The following is a 20,757-nucleotide window of genomic DNA, read 5'->3' on the forward strand; positions in this document are numbered from 1 at the left end:
CTTATTAAAACTTTTCTGGCTTTTCGAAAGATTTATTCTGTTTTTAAAAATTATTTTACCTAATTTTGTTTCATTTTTATCATCTTTTAATTTTTTGTTCGTTTCCATATGTTTGAAAGTCGTAAAATGCTTATTTGATAGAAGATCCAAATCACTATCTCCTGGAATCATAATCTATTGTCTCAAGAATTAGCATAGTAATAACCCCCAACTTAACTGTTACGATTTTTAAAGGTTTTTTTGTGTTTTGGTATCTATATTTTCGAAGCATTAGCTTGAGTTTTCCCATCTTTTCAGTATGTCAAAAATATGTTCAAGTTTCTGTCGAAGAAGCCCCCCTTTAACTTTTCAAACCTTTCTGAGCCTTATTAAAACTTTTCTGGCTTTTCGAAAGATTTATTCTGTTTTTAAAAATTATTTTACCTAATTTTGTTTCATTTTTATCATCTTTTAATTTTTTGTTCGTTTCCATATGTTTGAAAGTCGTAAAATGCTTATTTGAGAGAAGATCCAAATCACTATCTCCTGGAATCATAATCTATTGCTCAAGAACTAGCATCGAAATAACGTCACGATGAATCATTTAATGAGAATTCAATCCTGCCGTCAGAACGGAGTAATTTAGCCTACGGTTCGCTAGTTTTAGTAAAAAATAAATTTACCTATCATAATTTCAGACAAGTAGAAACTTCAAACTTTTAAAGCGACAATTTGGAAAATCGTGTTACACCAATATGAGGAAGACTAGATCATGATCGCGATCACATGAACCTGCTCCAAAGACACTCTCAGGTAAACGATTCTGAATTAGATCTGACTTCATTCGGAATTAGATCTGGGTTTGTTCGTAAATAGAAGTGGCATGATCTAATACAGAATGAAGTCAGATCTAATTCCGAACGAACACCGAATGAACTACGAACGAATTAGATCTAATTCCGAACAGGCCGGCGGGATTTCGGAGCATCGTAGCGCGCGCTTTTCAAATTTTGTTTTCTTTTTTATCGCCGGTTGCTTCATTTATTTTTGATTTTTATGATAAAATTTATTTAAAAAAGGAGAAAAAACCAGATAATAATAAAAAAGGAAAAAAAACCAAATGAGTTGGGATACAAATGAAATGGATTTTGTAAATGAGATCAGAACAAAGCACTGACAACAGTAAATGATGAGATAACAGGGAAAAGAATGAAAATGTGATTTAGAAGAAAAAGATAGAAAAAAAGTTGAAAAATGATTAACAAGGAGCCATTGGAGCTGGAGGAAAAGGGTAGAAGAGGGGAGACAAGGGTGGTCTAAGCATCATTGGGTCCACTGGTGCGCTGTTTGTCGATTCTTCGCATGTCTTCTCTTGATTGGTTCCTGAAATATAATTTTTCGGAGTGAATGTAGAATTGATTTTTTCATGTCTCAGTGCACAAGTCGTAGGTTTTTCAATTTAGGCAAGGCAAAACCATTTAGGGTTGATAAAGCATTTGAAACGAATAGTAATTTATTAGCTACGAGACATCACAATGATTATTGATAACCAACTTCATGGAACTTTTTCAATTTTCAGAAACTCACAATAAGTAGGACACCATCAACTGATACAACACATGAACACTGAGAATTATTGCAGAAGCGACACCAGTCAAATGTTCTGCTGACATTGCTAATGCTACAAGTCTCGTTTCGAAAGTCTGAATTGATAAAGAGAAACAATGATATGTGATTGCCTTACAAACCAATGCTTTCTCGGTACCGGTCACACGATGATTGGCGTTGGACATGCAAGCGAATTTCGAAGGTAGTTTGATACCATTCAAGTCAGGAATCGGGGCCGTGGGGCAGAAAATGCGAATTTTGTTGGGACCGAGCACCTCTGGCAACCAATCAAATTTTCGATCACAATAGTTTCTCTGACAATCTTAGACAATATGCTCTTTTATACGCAATTTTCTAGAAATTCTCGAAAACCCCTCACAAAAACGGAAAATTCCGTCGATCGATCGTTTAAAAAAATGTTTTTAAAAAGTTTTAATCCCCCAAAAACACATCACCGGGAGAATTCGTTTCAATTTTTCCAAACTCTTCATCTTCTTCACTGCCTCCGCCGCCGTCTCCGACAGTGCCGGCGTTGAATTCGCTTCGAATCGTCATCTTCAACGCCTTCAGCCTTCTCCTCGTTGATGCTTCTACCTCTTTTTTCTTGATTCGATATCGTGTCATGTCTTCAATATTTGAATTGAAACAGTTTTTTTTTTTTCATGAAAATATGTTCAATACAGTTACATTTGACTAGTTACTGATTTCTAGGAAAAAAATCAGGTGAAAAACTGCAAAAATTTGAGAGAAAAATTCATATTATTGAAGAAAATAAATATGGGTTAAAAAACAAAAAAAAAAATTCATCCGCGCCAACTGAGTCACTGGCGCATTTCTCGTGTCAACTTCGGTATTAGATCTAGTCCAGATCTAATTCCGAATGAACTCAGATCTAATTCAGAATTTCGAGTTATTAGATCTAATTCAGAATTTCGAGTTATTAGATCTAATTCAGAATGAAGTCAGATCTAATTCAGAATCGTTTACCTGAGCTATCGAAAATACATATGAATCAGAAGAGAATGTCTTCGATAACAGTGAGTTGTAGCTCTCAATATCTATTTCTAAAAATTTTAAATATCTTCAGGAGGATATAATATTAAACTGGTAACAACGGGGATGCGCTACGATCTGAGGTTCAGAGATGTTTCGGGAACGAGATTCCACTTCAGTTTAAATGTTCTTGTTTTTTTTTGTTAATTTCTTTTTCTCTAATGAATGTATTTTCTGAAAATCCATCTTCAAAAGAATCAATAGTTTAAACCTTTAGTAGAAACGATAAAACCTTTTTAGCAGTAAAACAACTTTTTTAAGCAACGAATAAACTTTTTTAAGTATCAAAAAACTTTTCTAAGCCCTTCTCTAACTTTTTTAAGCAACCGTAAAACTATTATTATTAGCACTTTCAAACTTTTTCGAGCAATGGATAATTTTATTCTAAGCCCTTTATAAACTTTTTCAGCCGTGGCTAATCGGACACCTTTTTTAGTTTAATCGTGGCTTGTTTATGGCTCAGAAAGGTTTTCCGAACTACCTAATTACCTCTCCGCGAATTCCATTTTCCCGATACACTCCAATTTGATTTCCACCGGCATATCACACCAGTTCGTATCGTAAACTGGATCAATCGATAACTTTTTGAATTTTTCGGTTATATTTTTGATATCAGCTGCCATTCTGTAACGGAAAATCGTGAAAATTCGCCAAAAAATTGATGAGAAACGAAACAAATTCTATCGAATTTAGTGTAAAAAAGAATACTGTAGTTTAAAGGCGCATGCTGAAAAGTACACTATTTGTTTTTTTACTCATAAAAATAAAGTTGCTACTCTACCCAAAAAAAATTAGAAATAAATTTTCTCGAGGTGAAATTTTACTTTGAAGTCCGGAAAAGTCGATTTTTTGTCGACTTTTGTCGTTTTTTCTGTCGATTTTAAGTCGACGCAAAATCGACAAGAATCGATTTTCGTCGACTTTCGTCGACTTAAAGTCGACAAAAATCGACAACGAAAAGTTCGATTTTCATCGACAAATAGCCTTGTCGAATTGTTGAATGTCGACTGTGTCGATTTTCAAAGTCGACAAACATCATCGATTTTCGAGTCGACTCAGCACTCTTATTGTCAATTCAAAAAGATCGCACCGGTGAACACACAAACAAACAAGTAAACAAGGGGGCGGAGCGATCCGCCCTTTTCCGCAAAGGCGCCGCGTAATTTTTCGACGGTATTTTAGCGATGCAGTTTTTTGGTAATTTTTCATCGAATATCTTCCGAATTTAAGGTGGTGTACGGTGAAATTTTTTATTGCATCAAAATGTGCAGAAATGCATGTAGATTGGCATAAAAATAAAGAAAAAATTCAAAAAAAATTCCTTCATCGAGAAAAACGCATCGATACAGTAGATTTCGCCCGAAATTTTGTTTTCTTCCGAACAGAATTTTCTGTCGAAAATTCTAAAAAATTCCCAGAACTTCGATTTTAGATTCGTTCAAAATATTTGAAAGTTATAGGTTTTTCAAAAAAAAAAAAAAATTTAGGAAAGCCAACATTTTTGAAATTAAAAAAAATCCAATTTTTTGAAAAATCTGCAATTTTGAAATTTGAATTTTACAAAGTCAAATTTTAAAAAAATCTGAATTTCACAAGAAATTTAAAAAATCCAATTTCCTGGAATGTACAAGAATTTATTTGAAAAAAAGCAGAAGCAAAAAATCTAGCCAAAACAAAACAATTAGCGGAATTATCACAAAAAGGCACTTATATATAATTTGACAGATAAAAAAAAACAATAAAAAATCGAGTACAAAAAAATCAATAAATCAATAAAATCACAAATTGTTCAGATACTTTTCGAGAGCCTTTTTCTGATGGAAATAAAGTGCCAAACGGTCCCGTCCGTATGCTCCATAATCGAATGAAATCGACGATTCCTCAGCGTTAATCAGCGACCAACAGACCCAGAAAATATTGGAAACTGGCATAAAAAGAATCGATTCTTCGATGATTTTCTGAAGATCCTTCTCACGATCACCAGTAACCAGATCTGATGGAAAATGCGGATTGTCGCCGCTGGAGCGCATCTGCAAAACTGAGATTGGGGACTTTGGGTAGGCGGGAATTTGAATTTTTGGAATCTTGTGGCCAAAAATGTACTAAAATTTGAGAATAATTTGAATTTTCGATTTTTTTTTATTGAAAAAAAAATCGATTTTCGGAAAATTGAAAAGTTGCAAAAATTTGAATTTTTCGAAAAAAAATTTTTGAGAAATTTAGGTCATCACCTTAAAAAATCTAGGTCATGACCTAGAAAAATGTAGGTCATGACCTTAAAAATCTAGGTCACGACTTAAAGAAATCTAGGTCACGACGTAAAAACACTAGGTCAGGACCTGAAAAAATCTAGGTCATGGCTTAGAAAAATTTAGGTCACGACCTAAAAAATCTGAATTTTTGAATTTTTCAAAAATTTCAAATTTCGCGCTAAACCAACCGTACCTTATAAACCTCATCCAAATACGCCTCACAAAACACTTTCCGCTCGTCTTCCACATCGAAGAAATGCTGATGAATTTTGTAGTACGGTGGCTCGGATTCATTGTAATCGTATCCATATTCACAGAAATGATTGCCCAAATCGAATCCTCTGCAAAAAATCGATTTTTTATAGTGGCCTAGAAAGCTCACCCGGTCAATATTAGGTCATTTCTAGGTCATTTTAGCATGGTGGCCTAGAAAACTCAATTTGCAAAAGTTAGGCCACCACGTCAAAATGACCTGGAAAACTTATCAAATGCATATCAGAACACTTTTAGGCCATTTTAGCATGGTGGCCTAGAAAACTCAACTTGCAAAAGTTAGGCCATCGCCAATTAACTGCCGAATTAATGCTTAATTACCTATAATTATAGCTACAGTATTCAAAATCAATAAGTGACAGGGGATCCTCGTCGGTGGGTTTTCCATCGGCAGTGAGTACGGTACCATCGTCGGCTAATTGATATCCGTCGATAAGGAGGAAATTTCCTTCCTGAAATATCGAAAAATCGATTTTTGATATTGGCAAATGCGCTCCACCGAACTTTAGTGAGACGGAGCGCACTTTCTGACAAGAATTCGAATTTTTTTTGAAGGAAAAATTGAGTTTTTGGGAGTTGTAGAGCGCATTTTTTGCGATTTTTAGTGTTCAAAATTTAGAAACATATTGATTTTTGAGAAAATTTCGAAAAAAATGTTTTCGAAATTTTAAAACTTTCAATTTTTTCGAAAAATTAAGTTTTTTGAATGTTTTTTTCAAAATTTCCAAAAAACAAATTTTTTTTCTAAAGTTTTTTTTAAGTTTAAAAATTCAAATTCCCGCCCAATCTCCCATTCCTACCTGCAAATCATTATGCGAAAACACCACTGGACTATTACTGTGTTGCAGGAAAAATTCGACAAAATTGAGCTCTCGCTCGAGCTGAGCAACCGTAATCGTCGTCGGATACTGAAACTTTTTAGGGATTTTTTTTGGAATTTTCTAGAATTTTTTTGAAAATTTTACATCAGATTCCGGAACATCGGCACGTGTCAAGTACATCTCAATCGGTCGTTCGCCGGCAGGCGTTTTTCTGAAAAAATCGATTTTTTGGAAAAATTTGAATTTTTGGATTTCGCGCCAAAAATTATTTTTTTGAATTTTCGACCTACTTGAATCTGTCCAACCACTGTCTAGCAGTTTGAAGTGTCTGCGGCTCCTTTGGAATCGGCGCATCCAGTGTGTGAACTCTCGCCACGATTGGAGCAATCAATTTGGATAGTCTGGAAAAAATCAATTATCGATTTTTCCGGAAAAATCGATAATTACCCCGGCTTGCTGATTTCGAGGCATTGGAGAGCTCTGCTTGGGATGAACTGTTCGAATCGGCCGCCCGGGAACACGCCGAGCATTTTTGGGCCAAGATTTCTTTCTGAGAATAAAATTATTGTTTTTTTTAATTTTACAAGTTTTGTATTTTCTGAAAAATCGATTTTCAGAAAAATTTCGGAAAATTTTTTTTTTGAATTTTTTGAAACACCGATTTTTTATCATAATTTCATCGATTTTTGTGTTTTTTACGAACTATTCGAAAAAATGAGATAAATCGCTGACAAATTGTTAAAAATTTTGCCACAGCGCAAACGCGCTCCACTGAACAAACGCCGAATTCTTCATTGGAGCGCATTTACCCCTCTCCTTACCCGATAAAAGCGTAAAAACGACAGATTCCGACAACAATTGATCGATATCTGATTGACAATGAACTCTGAGCAACGCTTTTTCCGGCTCCATCTGTGTCGGCTGAATTTTCGCGGGCAGCTCAACCAAAAACAGCAAATTTGACATTCCACCGCTGCAAAAAAATCGATAATTGATTTTTTTTCCTTTTCTAGCTTACGTTATAGCTCTGATTCTGAAATCCTCAATTTTCACTTTTCGCCAAGCACCGCCCAGATATTTTGCACACAGGAAACGCGCTCGGAACAAAATCTCGCCGCTAATCGGTGCCGATGAATCGAATTTCGAGAAGACTTTCTGAAAATTTGGTTTCAAAGATTCGAATTTCCCGCTCAAAATCACTTTCAAATCAACGCATTCTGTCGTCCGATCTTTCCACATCAACGTTGGATCATCGTGCGAAAACGCGATTTCGCATTCTTCGGAAGCAGCGCGACGCGAGTTTCCAGGCGTTTCTGTAGGTACTTCCAGCGATACCATCTGCAAAAAAAAAATTTTTGGCGAAAATTGTGAAAAAATGGGGAAAAATGGCGAAAATTCAGGAAAAACTTTTTGAAAATTCAATTTTCCCTCGGATTTCGAAGAAAGTTCAATGGAGCGATGATGCATACTTAATTGGAGGGAAATTCAAAAAAGAAATTTAAAATTTCGATTTTTCCTCTAATTTTGAAGAAAGTGCGATAGAGCGAACATGCAGAGTTAATTGGAGGGAAATTTGAAAAATAAATTTGAAAATTTGATTTTCCCTCTGTTTTTGCAAGGAGTGCAACGAAGCGAATATGCATAGCTAATTGGAGGGACTTTCGAATTTATTTTCGCCGAAAATTCATTTTTTATCGATTTTCAGCGAAAAAACAAGCTCTTAAACTGAAAATTTCCGAAAATTTCACCTTCAAACAAATTTCACAAAATAAAAAAAGAAGGAAAGCAACGAATTCCCAGTTTCCAGGTGATTTTTATAGTGTCAAAACACATTTATGTCAAAAAATATGCCCAATTTTCGAATCAAAATAAAAAAAAAACAAAATTTGGCACGAAAATTGCCCCTGGAAAATTGTCGCGCCTCCGGAAAATCGAAAAAAAGGTTTTTTCGGGATAAATTTTGCTTAAAATTCGGAAAAATTGAATTCCCTCTAAAAATTGTTGAAAGTTCGGTGAAGCGCATTTAACCTAAATTATGTATTTTCAAGCAAAAAACCCAGCTGATTTTGCATTAAAAATTGATGTCAAAATCGGCAAAAAACCGTAAAAATGAAAATTTTTTTTGACATAAATAGAAAAAAAGGAAAACCAGTTGGATTTTCCTGTCGCACACAATAATTCATGTCGTCATAAAAACCATAAAAATACGACAAATTTCGTTTTCCTTTTCCCGAAAGAAAACGGGAAAATTTTTTTTTTTGACGAGACTAAATTAGAAATGCAGGTGTGTTATGTCTTGGAATATCAGAGAAAGAGAGTGAGAGAGTGTGAGAGAGTGAGAGACGCAGGCAAAAAATTTATATTAGTTTTTTATATATTTTTCGCTGATATTTGTAATGAGTCATAACACTTTTCTAGAATTTTTGAAAATTTCCAATTTTGAAAAAATAAAAAAATTCAAATTCAAAAATAGATTAGTCGAAAAATAGTTCCTGGTCAGGAGCAAAAGTACATTTTGATCTAAAATTCTGGTTTTCTAGTTTTTGGAAAAATGCCGGAAAAAATATATATGCGAAAAAAGAGTGTGACGAACGGAAAAACCGAGAGGAAAGAGAATGAGAAACGCAGATCAGAAAGTTTAAAAGAGAGAGAGAGCATGAGATATGAGGAGCGCGCAGACAGAGAAAACTGATCGGATGGTTTTGCCGGAGAGGAATGACAAAAGAAGGATGAAATTGAGGGAGGAGAACAAAGAGAATTGAAAATGTAATGGGACGAGGAGGTGATATATGAGAGGGAAAATGGGAGGAGTAACTAATTAGTTTTAAGAAGATTGTAACTTTCTTTAGAATGAAGATTTCGAATTGATTTTTATTGCAAAATGTAGCTCTCAAAATGTTCTTCAAATTGATACAAAACATGGATAGAATACTTTATATTCAAAGTTTTATAGTGCTTTTCCAAAATTATATTTTGAGCATATAGTTGATCAAACCATAACTCACTTCAAACTCAAGAATAATCAGTGGTTTTTATTGCAAAATGTAAACCTCAAAATTTTCTTTAAAGGTGGGGGGACAGGAGATTTTTCGTAGTTTTTTTGTAGCTAGAGTATGCATTCTACCGTGACGGTGTACAACGCTTAACGCAACTCTGCGTACAGCTGTCGTCCTCGCCTTCATGTATGCAATCGAGCCTGCGCTTTCTCTCTGCCCGCGTGGCTCAGTCGGTAGCGGCTCCGCACCCTCAATCATCGCCCTCACAAGTTCAACTCCTCGAGGGGCATCTTTGAACGGAATTTCAAGAACATATTTTTTTATGTCCCCCCATCTTTAAAATGATTTATAATACGACTAGGTTGAATTTTTGAAAAGCACAAAAAAAATCTTATTTTGACTTTCTCTGTATAATACCTTTGGAATCCCAAAAAATAGGTTCCAAAATTTTCAGATTTTCTCAAATTTGAGGGTTCACTGAACTAAAATAAATCTTCAATTTTGTAGTTGACAACTTTTTTGTAAAAACTCATCCAAGTGAGATATACCGCTTAAAACCAACCGAGTACCAAAACTACCCTACAAAACTGAAGCCCTATTTCTGTTCAGTGTATTCTAAAATTTTCAGTCTCATCTAACTATTGATATCATATTTTTTAGACATCCGAAGTTTACAAATTTCGACTGAAAATAGGTAAAAGTAATAAATATTTCTGCATGTTCCAATGTACACATCAGTTTTTGACTGAAAATATTGAGACTTTGAAACATTTTTTATTTTGAGGAATCCCAAGTTTTGAAAAAAATTCAAATAAAATAGAGAAAGCTAATTGAAGACAAGGATTTCCTCGATAATTTTATATTTTGACTGTTTCAAAAGCTTTGTAAACTTTGGATGTTTTTGATAATTGGCAATCGAATCCATAATCTTTCTCTAGATGTAATTCTATCTTGAAACCTTATTAATGGAAGCTGGGACTCAAGTTTTTTTTCTAAATAAAAAATTGCAAGACTTGACCATGTAAAACGAATCCTGAAAATTCTGGCCTAGAGATAGGATAGATCTTTAGAATGAAACATTAGTATGGTTTTTTTCTTTTGAACTCAAATCTGCCGTTTCCTGATGTTTACATACAAAGAGAAAAACTAAGTATAATAATAGAAAAACTGAGTAACTAATACAAAAATAATAAAAAACGTTTCAGCTTGTTCAAAAAAGTGGGAAATTTTGAGAGGCTATAATGAGTCGAATAATGGATAGAAGAAAAACTATTAGGACAAAGCTAAAACCAACATTACAGAGAAAAAATAACCGCAAGGACCTGAATTCGCAGCAAAAGAATTAAAGGCGCAGGGCTGGAGCTACGCAGCCGCATCGCTTCGACCCTTGACGAGCATGAATGGGGTACGGTAGTCCCATGAGAATTGGGAATGTGTAAACACCGATCACTCTACACCATCACGTAGAAATGCATGCTCTCAAAATCAAAAGAAAACCCAAAATCTTTTCTGTTTCTCATATTATAAGGATAGGACAAAAATTGTTGGTTTTTTTGATGGGTGGATGTTTCACTGATTTTCAATTATCTCACTATCAGAATATTACAAAAACCAAACATGCAATTGCGCTCCAATGATAAAGGATAATTTTCGAAGAATTTTTTTCTCAAAACTTTACTATTTCAGAAAGGTCTTTTAAAAGTTTAGTGGTTTTGATAAAATCTGATAGGAAGTGACTGCTTATTAGATAGTTCATCCATTTCTTATTGAAAAATTCTAAAAATAGCCAGGAAAATAGTTTTTTGGTGCACTACACTACGATCTATCTCTTGTAACCTAGAACAAAAAGTACCGGAACTTTTTCACAAAAGTTTTGTACTAAAATATAGGAAATCGGAGATAAAGAGAGACTATATCTTGTGTGTGTTCGGGTGGAAGAGATAGTAGGGGGAGATTTTCAAGTGATATTCAAATAGAAACTCTCCGCACAAAAAGTATATAAAAGTGACGAGAGAAATGGGGGGAGTACATTGGGAGGGATTTATTGGTTTGAAAAACTCAAAAAGTGAAACATTAAAAATTCAACAGAAAATAGGTCAAAGTTTTTGGAAGATATGGAGAAGTTGAAACTGAAAAATGATTGTCTTAAAATTCGGTTCATATAAGCGTCCCAGAGAATTGAACTTTCGGGCAAAATTTTAAAGCTTCCAACTGAGCTACGCTGTCGCAGTGGGATACGATAGCCACAACTGTACAGACCCAAACATCTTGTCGTATATATTACTATGCGAACTATTAGATTAATCGTATAGAAATTTCGAAGCAGTGCAAAAATTTTCCCGTCTAGATCAGTTGAAAACGTTCCAGAGAGCGCACTTTTCAATTTCGACCAATTTCGAAAACTAACATGTTTGAGATTTCAAAATGTCTTTATAATTGGAAATTTCTCATTTAATGGGTCGATGGGAGAATTCAAAAATTAGCCAACAAAAACATCGGTAATTTAAAAAATTATGTATTGTATATTCACAAAAAAAATGTTTGAATAGTAGTGAAACGCAGAAAGACTTGTAGAAAGCAGAAATCTTAGTTTCGAAATTTTTTGGCTTTTCGAAATGTTTTAGGCGCAAAACTGTTAAAGGAAACTCTATATCACTTTAAAACTACTAACACAATGCTTATAGAAATCACAAAACATTTAAAAAATGCTATTGAGCGTATTTACCGAACTCGAGAAATTAGAAAAGTTAAAAATTATTCATAGCTGTGAATTTTGTGAAGTCCTTCGAAAGATAAAAATATATCAAATGCAAAAATGTCAATTTCTGAAAAAAAGGTTTCGAAGATTTTTAAAACTTATCGGAGTTTCCTCTGTGGCTCTAACATTGTGAGAGTGTTCAGTGGAAAAGTGAAAAATTTTGTAACCATCTAGAACGTTTCAGACATGGAAACTGTTTTTTTTTTGTCTGTATAAGGTGTGTAAAACTATTGCGTAACTGTGTGTAAAACTATTGCATCAACATAAACGCATGAATCCTACAGTAAAAGACATTACGAAACAGTGAAAATTATAGATTTTGATTGAAAAAAACACACACAAAAACACATTTTGTGGTTTCAAAATGGTTTCATAACTTTTTACTTCTTCCTTTGATTCAATAATTTTGATGAACTCGAACGAAATGTTTTGTGACTTCAAAACTAAACAAAAAACATGAAGGTTCTCAAAAAAAGATTTTCAAAAGTTGTGAAATCCAGAAAATCGCTGAAAAATGTTTGTGTTCAGGTTTTAAATTGTTGCTGGGTACCAAAAAAGGTTGACAATGTTATAGAAATTTCTTTTTGGGATGGGTTTTTTTTTTCAGAATGGGCACCTTTTAAAAGTTAAAACGTTGTAAAACTATTTTGAAACTATCAAAACAATAATTATTGGAGTTACGAAACAGTGAATTTTCTGTCTTGGACGTTCAGTAAATTGCGAAAGAGCGCAGATTTTTTGTTTTGAAACTGTTACACGATGAATACAAATTGTCAGCCGAGAACGTTCACATTTAAAAACTTCTAGCAGAGTTTTTCCGATTTTACGAGTTAATTCGATGCTGATACAGGGTTGTTTTTCGTTGCAACCCTGATACGGAGATTCAGATTTTCAACAATTGGAATACTGAATTTTTAATGTCTTAAAACGTTATCAAAGAAGGGTCCATACGAAACTTTTTTGATTGTTCAACTGTTCCTTATGGTTAGTGATGTTTCTTCCCATTTCAAATTTACAAAGTTTTTAAATTTTGAGGTCAATTATCTCACTTCCTATAAAAGCTACCGAAAACCTTTGGACTACAATTTGTTCATAATAATATGGCAAAAATTTTATCAATTGACCGCGTTTTGATATCTCGTACAGGAATCGAGATAGCTGAGCTTAAAATGCGAGTATACATATAATTCTCAAATCAATTCCCAATTTTTCTATCCAAAGATCATGAAACAGGTAAATATTTACCTGATCGGATCAGATAAAACAAGAAATACAAGATCTTTTGTAAACAACATCAGATTACTAAAAAAACTTTAAATCTCACAATGATCAGATGATTATCACCAGGGTCAAGTGACCTGGATTAATCGGATCAGGATTTTGAACTATTTGGAATTAAAACTGAGAACAGCAAGGAAATCGAAAAATGATTCAATGCTGTTTCAAAAAGTTATCGAAACTGAAACATTGGTCATCTTGAATATCGGAATTTCGTTTCCTACTAATTCAAACAAGAAACAAGGTACTATTGAAAACTTATTGAAAAAGCAAAATTTTTTCTCAAAACTTCCTATTCTCTCCATTTTTATACAACTTTTCAGAAAAGGAACTCTGTAAAAAAGATAAGCTTCTAGAGAATTCTCCTGGTTGATTAATGAGTCTAAAATCTTGAGAAAATCTGTCTGACACTTCTTGCACTTTTTATCACAAGCTCAAGCGGATCGGATTGAAAAAATATCAGAAAAAAGAGGAAAAAGTGCAGAGACGTGGGAAATTGTGATAAGAAGTTGATGGAACGGAAAAGACACATTGATAAGATATAAAGAAAGAAAGAGAGAGAGAGAGAAAAAATTTGAAGAGAGGGCAGAGAAATAGATATATTTGTGGGAAAATTATGTTAATTTTCTGGAGATGTTTGGTTGGGTTTACTGGGGCAGAAAGTTAAAAAAAAACTAAAAATAGTGAAGTTAAAACTGACTTAAAACTTTGATCAAATTTATCTTGGTTCCTGGTCAACTGACACAATTTTTAGATATATTGATGAACGTTTCGTCAGTTGACAATTCTTTGATATCTTTCATAGGAAACGATATAAACTGCCTGGTTCCGACGACAAAAAGCAATAACTGTTGAAAATTTCTGGTAGATTTGAACCGTTTGAAACCGAAAAAAAATGTTTCAACGTTTTTTCAATACTTTAAAAAAATACCGACCTATAGAATCCAATCGACGTTGACCTCAAATGAAATAAACAATAGCTAACTCCACTTGAAAAAAACAAAAACATTTGAGTTTTCCAAAGTGAAGTAAGAACAATGATTTCCTAAAATTATTTTTTACATATAAAATTTGAGAAACAGAAATTTTTTTGGAGATCAGAACATCTAAACGTACTGAAATGATGACATTTTTAAATCAGAAATCATGGAAGCCTGTAGTTCAGCTTGGAAGATCATATTTTTACACTATGATGACGGCAAAAAATAAATTTGAATCTGGAATTATAAGAATAACAGCCAACGATGATAACGGATGATCCAGAGGATAACCGGTAAGTCCAAAAAATAATGAATCATAGAGAAATGAATAATACGCGGTTTGGAGTGATTGATGAAGATGGAGAATTGTTGAAAGGCTTATATCAAATATCCCTGTTTCATGAAACAGAAAAATTATTCAAAATAGATCTAGTGTACTAGTGTACTGTCGCTTCGCAAATTAATTTTCAAAAATTACGGTCACAATAGTCACTTCAACTATGACTGAATTTATCTCGGTTCCTGTAAAATCTATCAAACAGTGGTGAACTAACAAAAATTTTTTGAAATCATGTAAAATAATTTATCAGTTCTTTTCTTTGATATCTTTCACAGGAAACAAGATAAATTGATTTAAAACACACAAAGGAACAATCAGTTCTAAATTTTTTGATAGATTCAAACCGTTTGAAACCGAACATTTTTGAACGGATTTCGAAATTTTCAAAACAATTTGGAGACCTTACTATTAATGAAAAACATTCTTCTTTTACTCATTACATTCGAAAAACAGAAGAAATTTAAATTGGATTTCTATGAATTTTTAAAATTGAAATCGGAAAATCAAGACTTCCTGGAACGGCTAAATTTTATAATCACAATTTATAGATTTGATGACATCCATTTCACATTAGATGATCAAATTTTTGCACTATATTTAATTCTGGAATTACATGGATAACCGCCAACGATGATAACGGATGATCCAGAGGATAATATTGCATTCAATAAGTCCAAAAAAGAATGAATCATAGAGAAATTGAATGTGTCGCTATTATAAGATTGCGAAAATAGGAAAAAATGCTAAAGAAATTTTATCGTAACCATGCGCCTTCAAAAATTGATCAGTATAGCGTTTCTGATTTTTGAAAATAATGAGAGAAATTCGACCGGGAAAGTATGCAAATAGGCGAAAAATATGACAAAAACAGAAAAATTGTTGTGTCACCGCTTCAATTCAGCAAATATACCTGTTTCATAAAAACGAAAACATTTATTCAAATAAATCTAGTGTACTGTCAATTCGGAATTTATTTTTCAAAAATTACGGTCACAATGGTCCCAAGAACTCTTTATCTCTGCTCCTGTAAAAGATAACAAAAAGTGATCAACTAACAAAACAATTCAGAAATATTGATAAATGATTTTTCAGTTGACCACTTTTTCATATCATTTACAGGGAACGAGAGAAATTGGCTCAAAGTTCAGGAAAGGAGTTAACAATCCATGAATTAGCTTGATAAGTTTTCTCCCCATATTTGATACCATTGAAACAGAAACTTTTTAGAATATTAAGGTGGGACATTTAAAAAAAAGTTTTTGTACCACTTTGCCGTTCGAAGAGTTAAACTAGCGGTCAATAAGCTGGCTAGATTGCTGAGTCGATACCAGGCCTGTGCGGCAACAAATTGCCTAATTTTCGTTGCCGATTTGCCGTTGCCGAATTGCTGTTGCCGATTTCGGCAAAAAAATTTCGGCAATTTCGGCAACTGAAATTTTTTTGAATTTAGAGATTTTCACAATTTTTCTAGTCAAAAAAATGATTTCGAAGTTCGAAAAATCAAATTTTGAATACCATCATCCCTCAGAGTGAATTTTAGAGGAAATGTGTCCCAATAACCATCAAAAATACTTGCATCGGATCTAAAAATGGACTTTAAATTTGTGAGCATAGGAGAAAAATAGATATCATGAGTCACAACTCATCAAAAAAATTATCCAATCTGTCTCAAATCTCTAGGGAACGTGTGTCGTGAGTTGCCTAACAAGTTGAGCGCACTATTTTCAAAACTCACAATCGGAACAAATATTTTCAACCATTGGAATACCCTCTATTGCTAAAGAGAAATAGTTTGCATAAAAAATGTGGTCTTGAGTTGCCAATTTTTGTAATTACTTTTTTAAGGAACTTATGAAACACATTTTCTGTAGTTTTGAGCCTGATAGAAGCATTTTCAGGTGAGTTACGTATCGATTTTACTAAAAAAAAAGACGCAAAACTTTTGTTGCCGAAAGTTGCCGAAATTCGAAATTTTTTTTCGGCAATTATCGAGTTGCCGAACGTTGCCGAAACCTATTCGGCAAATTGCCGAAAAAATTTTGTTGCCGCACAGGCCTGGTCGATACCTCCTAAAATAAAAGTTCACCTTATCAAAGTCTGCCAACAGAAACGATCTCATACTAAAAGTTCTCGAGTTTTAAAACTTATTAAAACTTTTGGAAACTGTAAACAAGTTTTTCTTCAAAGTCATGTATTCCGGAAACTAAATGTAAAAATAATATAAAGAAAAGAGAAAAGTGTGAAAAAAAATTCGCATGAAAAGAAAGAAAGAGAAAACCAATAAAAAGAAAATGAAAAATTGGTTGGACGAGAAACACCTGACAAATCGGTTCGTCTATCAGTTTTCATGCTATCAACAACGAGAATTCTTTTTCTCTGCGTCACTCCACTCTCTATTTTTCGAATCAAATCGAAAACGTGTCCCATTAAAAATGTACAGCGAAGTGTAAACTATTTTATTTAGTTTTTGACCTACCCTTTGGGAAATTCGTTTCAAATTTCGAACAGTTTGAAGTGGATTCTGAAGAAGACGTGGACGGAGAATATAGAATGAAAAATAGGAAGTCATATGGATGGAAAAATGAAGATGTGGTGGAATAAGTAAATGAACAAATGGGTGGAAAATGGAAAAAGAACATGATATAGGAGGTTTTTTAAAAGTGAGTACATTGGAGGACACATTAGATAATGATGTATGATAAGATGGAAAGGAAAAAGAAGTCTAGTCGGTTGAGACATTGATCAAGTGCACTGATGTCAAAAATATAACCGTGGTCGACCGCGGGCCGGATCAAACCAATCGTTATGCCCCCAAAATAACCCGTAAAAATTCTAGATCACCAAATCATATCCCAGAAGTACCCTAACCGAAAAAAATTGCGGCCCTGTTTCCGAAAGTATTTATTTTGGAAATTGATAAAAAATACTGTTTCACAAAATTGAAAAAGTGGCCCCTCGGCTACTTTAGAAGAAGTGAAAAAAGATTTTTGCCTCGAATGTTTGATTGGAACTGCGCGAAACGGAACTGCTACAAAATGAGATTGAATAGTCAGCTCCGGCTTTTTTTCAAGAATTCACAAAAATTTGAAATTTCGAAAAAAAGTGACATGAAAAGTGATTGAAATATAATTTACGGTCGTGAAACTAATTTTTATTGGAATAACTAAAATTTAGAACTCGGAAAAATCCGAACCTTCACTTCATTTATTGAATCTAGAAAATTCGATGATAACTTCCAGAAATAGAGCCACAACGATGAACATTTAGAAATGAACTGAGTAGTAAAATTTGCAATTTTCGAGACTTCTGAATATTTAAGAACAGAAAAAAAATAACTGTTTTACAAACTTTGTGAAAACTATCAGTACTGAAGAAATAGTTAAAATATTGATTTCCAGCGATCGTGAATAAAGGGAAAATTTGAACAACTAAAATAAATTAGAAAAAAGAATGCAAAAACGTCAATGAAACAAAACTAAAACTCAAGTTCGCAATTTTTTAACTAAAACTCAAGTTCGCTATTTCTAGATGTAACTAACAAGCATTTCAGGTTGTTTTTTTAGCTTGCATGTTTAAAAAAAAGCTTTTTAAATGAGGATCTTTCACCAAAAATATTAAAATATGATGTTAAAATTTCCGTTACAAATCGTTTTTTTAGAGCCAGCTTGTTTGGCAGTCATTCGGAGTCGTTCTGTTGTGAAAACTGACAAATCGGAAGTGTACCGGATGAGAACCGGACGGTTCAGAAGTTGATGGTTTTTTCGGGGCGAGAGTGTGCGAATTGAAAAAAATACTTCGTACCCTCGAATTGTGGATTTTGTACCCCTAAATTGCTTTGTGTTTTTATGTTTTTGGCCCCAAAAAATTTAATGTTTTTTCAGAACTCCAAAATTTCATATTTTCCGTTTTAAAGGTGGGGGGACATGAAAAAATAATGTTCTCGAAATTCCGTTCAAAGATGCCTCTCGAGGAGTTGAACTTGTGAAGGCGAGGATTGAGGGTGCGGCGCCGCTACCGACTGAGCCACGCGGGCAAAGAGAAAGCGCACGCCCGATTGCATACATAAAGGCGAGGACGACAGCTGTACGCAGAGTGACATTAAGCGTTGTACACCGTGACGGTAGAATGCATACTCTAGCTACAAAAAAAAACTACGAAAAATCTCCTGCCCCCCCCCCTTTAAAGGGGGACTCCGACCAAAATTTTTTATTGCATTAAAATGTTCGAAAAGTTGTCTATTTTCCCAATATCATAGCGAAAAAATTCGAAAAAAAATCCAAAATCCCCGAAAAATGCTTTCAAAAAAAAGTTGCTAGGAGGGACGAGGATTTGAATTCCCGCGCAGTGAGAAACCTAGGCCACGGCGCCTGACAGCTGTTTTTTCAAGTGGCCGACAGTGTTTTTTTTACATTTTTTACCTGCCGGACATGAACACCGAAAAAATCCGGAAAAAAAGGATTTTTTTTGAATTTTTTCGCCGTAATATTAGGAAAATACATATTTTTGAAACATTTTAATACAATAAAAATTTCTGGTCGGAGTCCCCCTTTAACCGTCAATTATTTTATCTTTTTGCCTAATAATTTATTCTTATCCTACTCAGACAAGAATAAAGTTCCCGCCGTGGGGTTAAGGGAAGTTCCTGCCGCAGGGCAGCGGCAGGGACTTTTTTTTTAGCTTCCCGGCATGGACTTTCACGCCGGCAGGTAAATGCTTTCTGTTCTTTCCCCCTTCCTCTTCCAGGGCGTTTTTCATGAAAATCAAATGAGAATATTAACAAAATATAAGTTTTTATTATCAAAAGAAATTATTCTTATCTAACAACAATGGGGGAGTAACGATTGGGGCAGAAATAAGTGTTTCCATCAAACTGGATTGATAGGAAAGGAGATAAAACATCAGAAGTGGGGATCAATGTGAGACCAACTAGGTTAGTGCATTTAACAATAAGAGAGTCACAATTATTGTCAGCAAAAAGTTTGATTGACCTAGCCAAACGTTGCGTGTTCCGAGCTAACTTTGAAAAATCAAGTCTTAGAGCAGCTGCTGATCCATATTCTTCTATGAGCACGTAGCTCTGGCCTCCTCGAATCATGAATAAGCATACAGATCCGAATCCTCTAGTATTTCTCCTTTTTCGAAATTTCATCAAATGCATTTGACTCTTCTGCGGACCCGGATGCGAAGATGATGTAGACTTGAACGGCTGATTTCGCACAAGAGCTCGATAACTGGAAAAAGATTCCAAAGTCAACGAACAAAAAATTCAGTGGAAAACATACTAAATGGACGATGAATCTTTGATTAATTCGTTCCACTTGGGGCTCCGCATTTGAATTTCTGCTGCTGACCAAAATTTGAGCATGATTGTCCTTTCGGTATGAAACATAAACACTTTGGACAAAAAAGCCGAGTTTTTGGAGCGTGACTCATACGTCGGCGGTTTACTTCATCGAACACTTCTTTTGCCTGAAAATGACATTATGATCTGAATAAAAGTAGCTGGACTGACCGTGAAAGGCAGAGAACATTTTAGAAAATATTCGACGATTGCGATTGCCATTTTAACTTGGGTTCGCGATAACCGGAGCATAAGGATAAACGAGACAAAGACGAGTACTGAAATCAGTTATAGGAATTTTGAAAACAATGAAGAAAACAACTCACTATCTTTGGAGCTTGAATCATTTTCGCATTCATTGTTTTCGGAAGCGAATTCAGTCTCTTCAAAAAGCTCCGTAAAGTTCTCATAATTTTTTCGACGACCATCGGAATCATCATCCAATAACTCTTCTGCATTGAAATATTCATCCTGATAATCATCTAGACAATCTCTTCCTATCCTTTTGTTTTGACTCTTTAGCAAGAAGTTTGCCAGTAACGTAGATATCGAGTTTGTCAAAGTATACGAAACTCATAAGCCGATCTGGAATAGATAATTTAAAATCCTGAATTCTCTATATTGTTTTGTTCACCGGTGAGGGTAGTTGTGAGGTTATTTCCAGATTTGTTGAGTGTAGTTCCCGATTTGTCGTTTTTCGAATGAGATCCTGTAAAGTTTTTTTTAACTGATAAATTATGGTATAAATACCTGTTGGAGGAGGAAACGTAGACACAGATCCATTGTTGCAGAAACGACCGCGAGGTGTTTGAGGAGTCATTTCGGTATTTTCTGGAAAATATAAGGAAATTTGCAATGTCGGAGCAATACTTTTCCTTTTCAGAATGTACACAGTGTCGGAACAAATAATTTTATATACCTCGTAAAAGAAATTCAGTAAAATAATAGACATAATCAATTTTAGCTTTAAAACAAAATAATAAAAACATGCAAATTAAAATCCCGGCGAGCGGAGTGTCGTTTAGCCCGCCGGCAGGTACTTTCTCCTGCCACCACTTCAATAGCCTGCCGGCACCCT

At 34.2% G+C, this 20,757-nt stretch overlaps 4 protein-coding genes across 4 annotated transcripts; 1 reads left to right on the forward strand and 3 right to left on the reverse strand.

Moving 5' to 3' along the window:
* Positions 1 to 1,295: 1,295 nt before the first annotated feature.
* On the reverse strand, positions 1,296 to 1,772 carry CBG14999 (the record flags this gene model as incomplete). The annotated part of the gene is made up of 2 exons (XM_045244997.1): positions 1,296 to 1,362; positions 1,567 to 1,772. 2 exons carry the CDS (start codon positions 1,770 to 1,772, stop codon positions 1,296 to 1,298), a joined length of 273 nt encoding a protein of 90 aa, XP_045095593.1.
* A 2,646-nt stretch (positions 1,773 to 4,418) lies between these two features.
* Cbr-cka-1 lies at positions 4,419 to 7,324 on the reverse strand (the record flags this gene model as incomplete). The annotated part of the gene is made up of 10 exons (XM_002632771.2): positions 4,419 to 4,670; positions 5,086 to 5,233; positions 5,487 to 5,617; positions 5,966 to 6,073; positions 6,131 to 6,197; positions 6,277 to 6,387; positions 6,434 to 6,536; positions 6,808 to 6,959; positions 7,005 to 7,141; positions 7,187 to 7,324. The coding sequence occupies 10 exons, from the start codon at positions 7,322 to 7,324 to the stop codon at positions 4,419 to 4,421; spliced, it is 1,347 nt and encodes a 448-aa protein (XP_002632817.2).
* A 1,213-nt stretch (positions 7,325 to 8,537) lies between these two features.
* On the forward strand, positions 8,538 to 8,628 carry CBG26275 (the record flags this gene model as incomplete). The annotated part of the gene is made up of 2 exons (XM_045244998.1): positions 8,538 to 8,557; positions 8,592 to 8,628. The coding sequence occupies 2 exons, from the start codon at positions 8,538 to 8,540 to the stop codon at positions 8,626 to 8,628; spliced, it is 57 nt and encodes an 18-aa protein (XP_045099620.1).
* A 10,523-nt stretch (positions 8,629 to 19,151) lies between these two features.
* Positions 19,152 to 20,499, reverse strand: CBG15001 (the record flags this gene model as incomplete). The annotated part of the gene is made up of 6 exons (XM_002632772.1): positions 19,152 to 19,569; positions 19,734 to 19,807; positions 19,851 to 19,957; positions 20,006 to 20,161; positions 20,314 to 20,388; positions 20,430 to 20,499. The coding sequence occupies 6 exons, from the start codon at positions 20,497 to 20,499 to the stop codon at positions 19,152 to 19,154; spliced, it is 900 nt and encodes a 299-aa protein (XP_002632818.1).
* Between the last annotated feature and the right edge of the window lie 258 nt (positions 20,500 to 20,757).

The sequence above is a fragment of the Caenorhabditis briggsae genome, assembly GCF_000004555.2.
Source record: "Caenorhabditis briggsae complete genome, chrIV, whole genome shotgun sequence".
In the NCBI taxonomy this organism is placed as follows: domain Eukaryota; kingdom Metazoa; phylum Nematoda; class Chromadorea; order Rhabditida; family Rhabditidae; genus Caenorhabditis; species Caenorhabditis briggsae.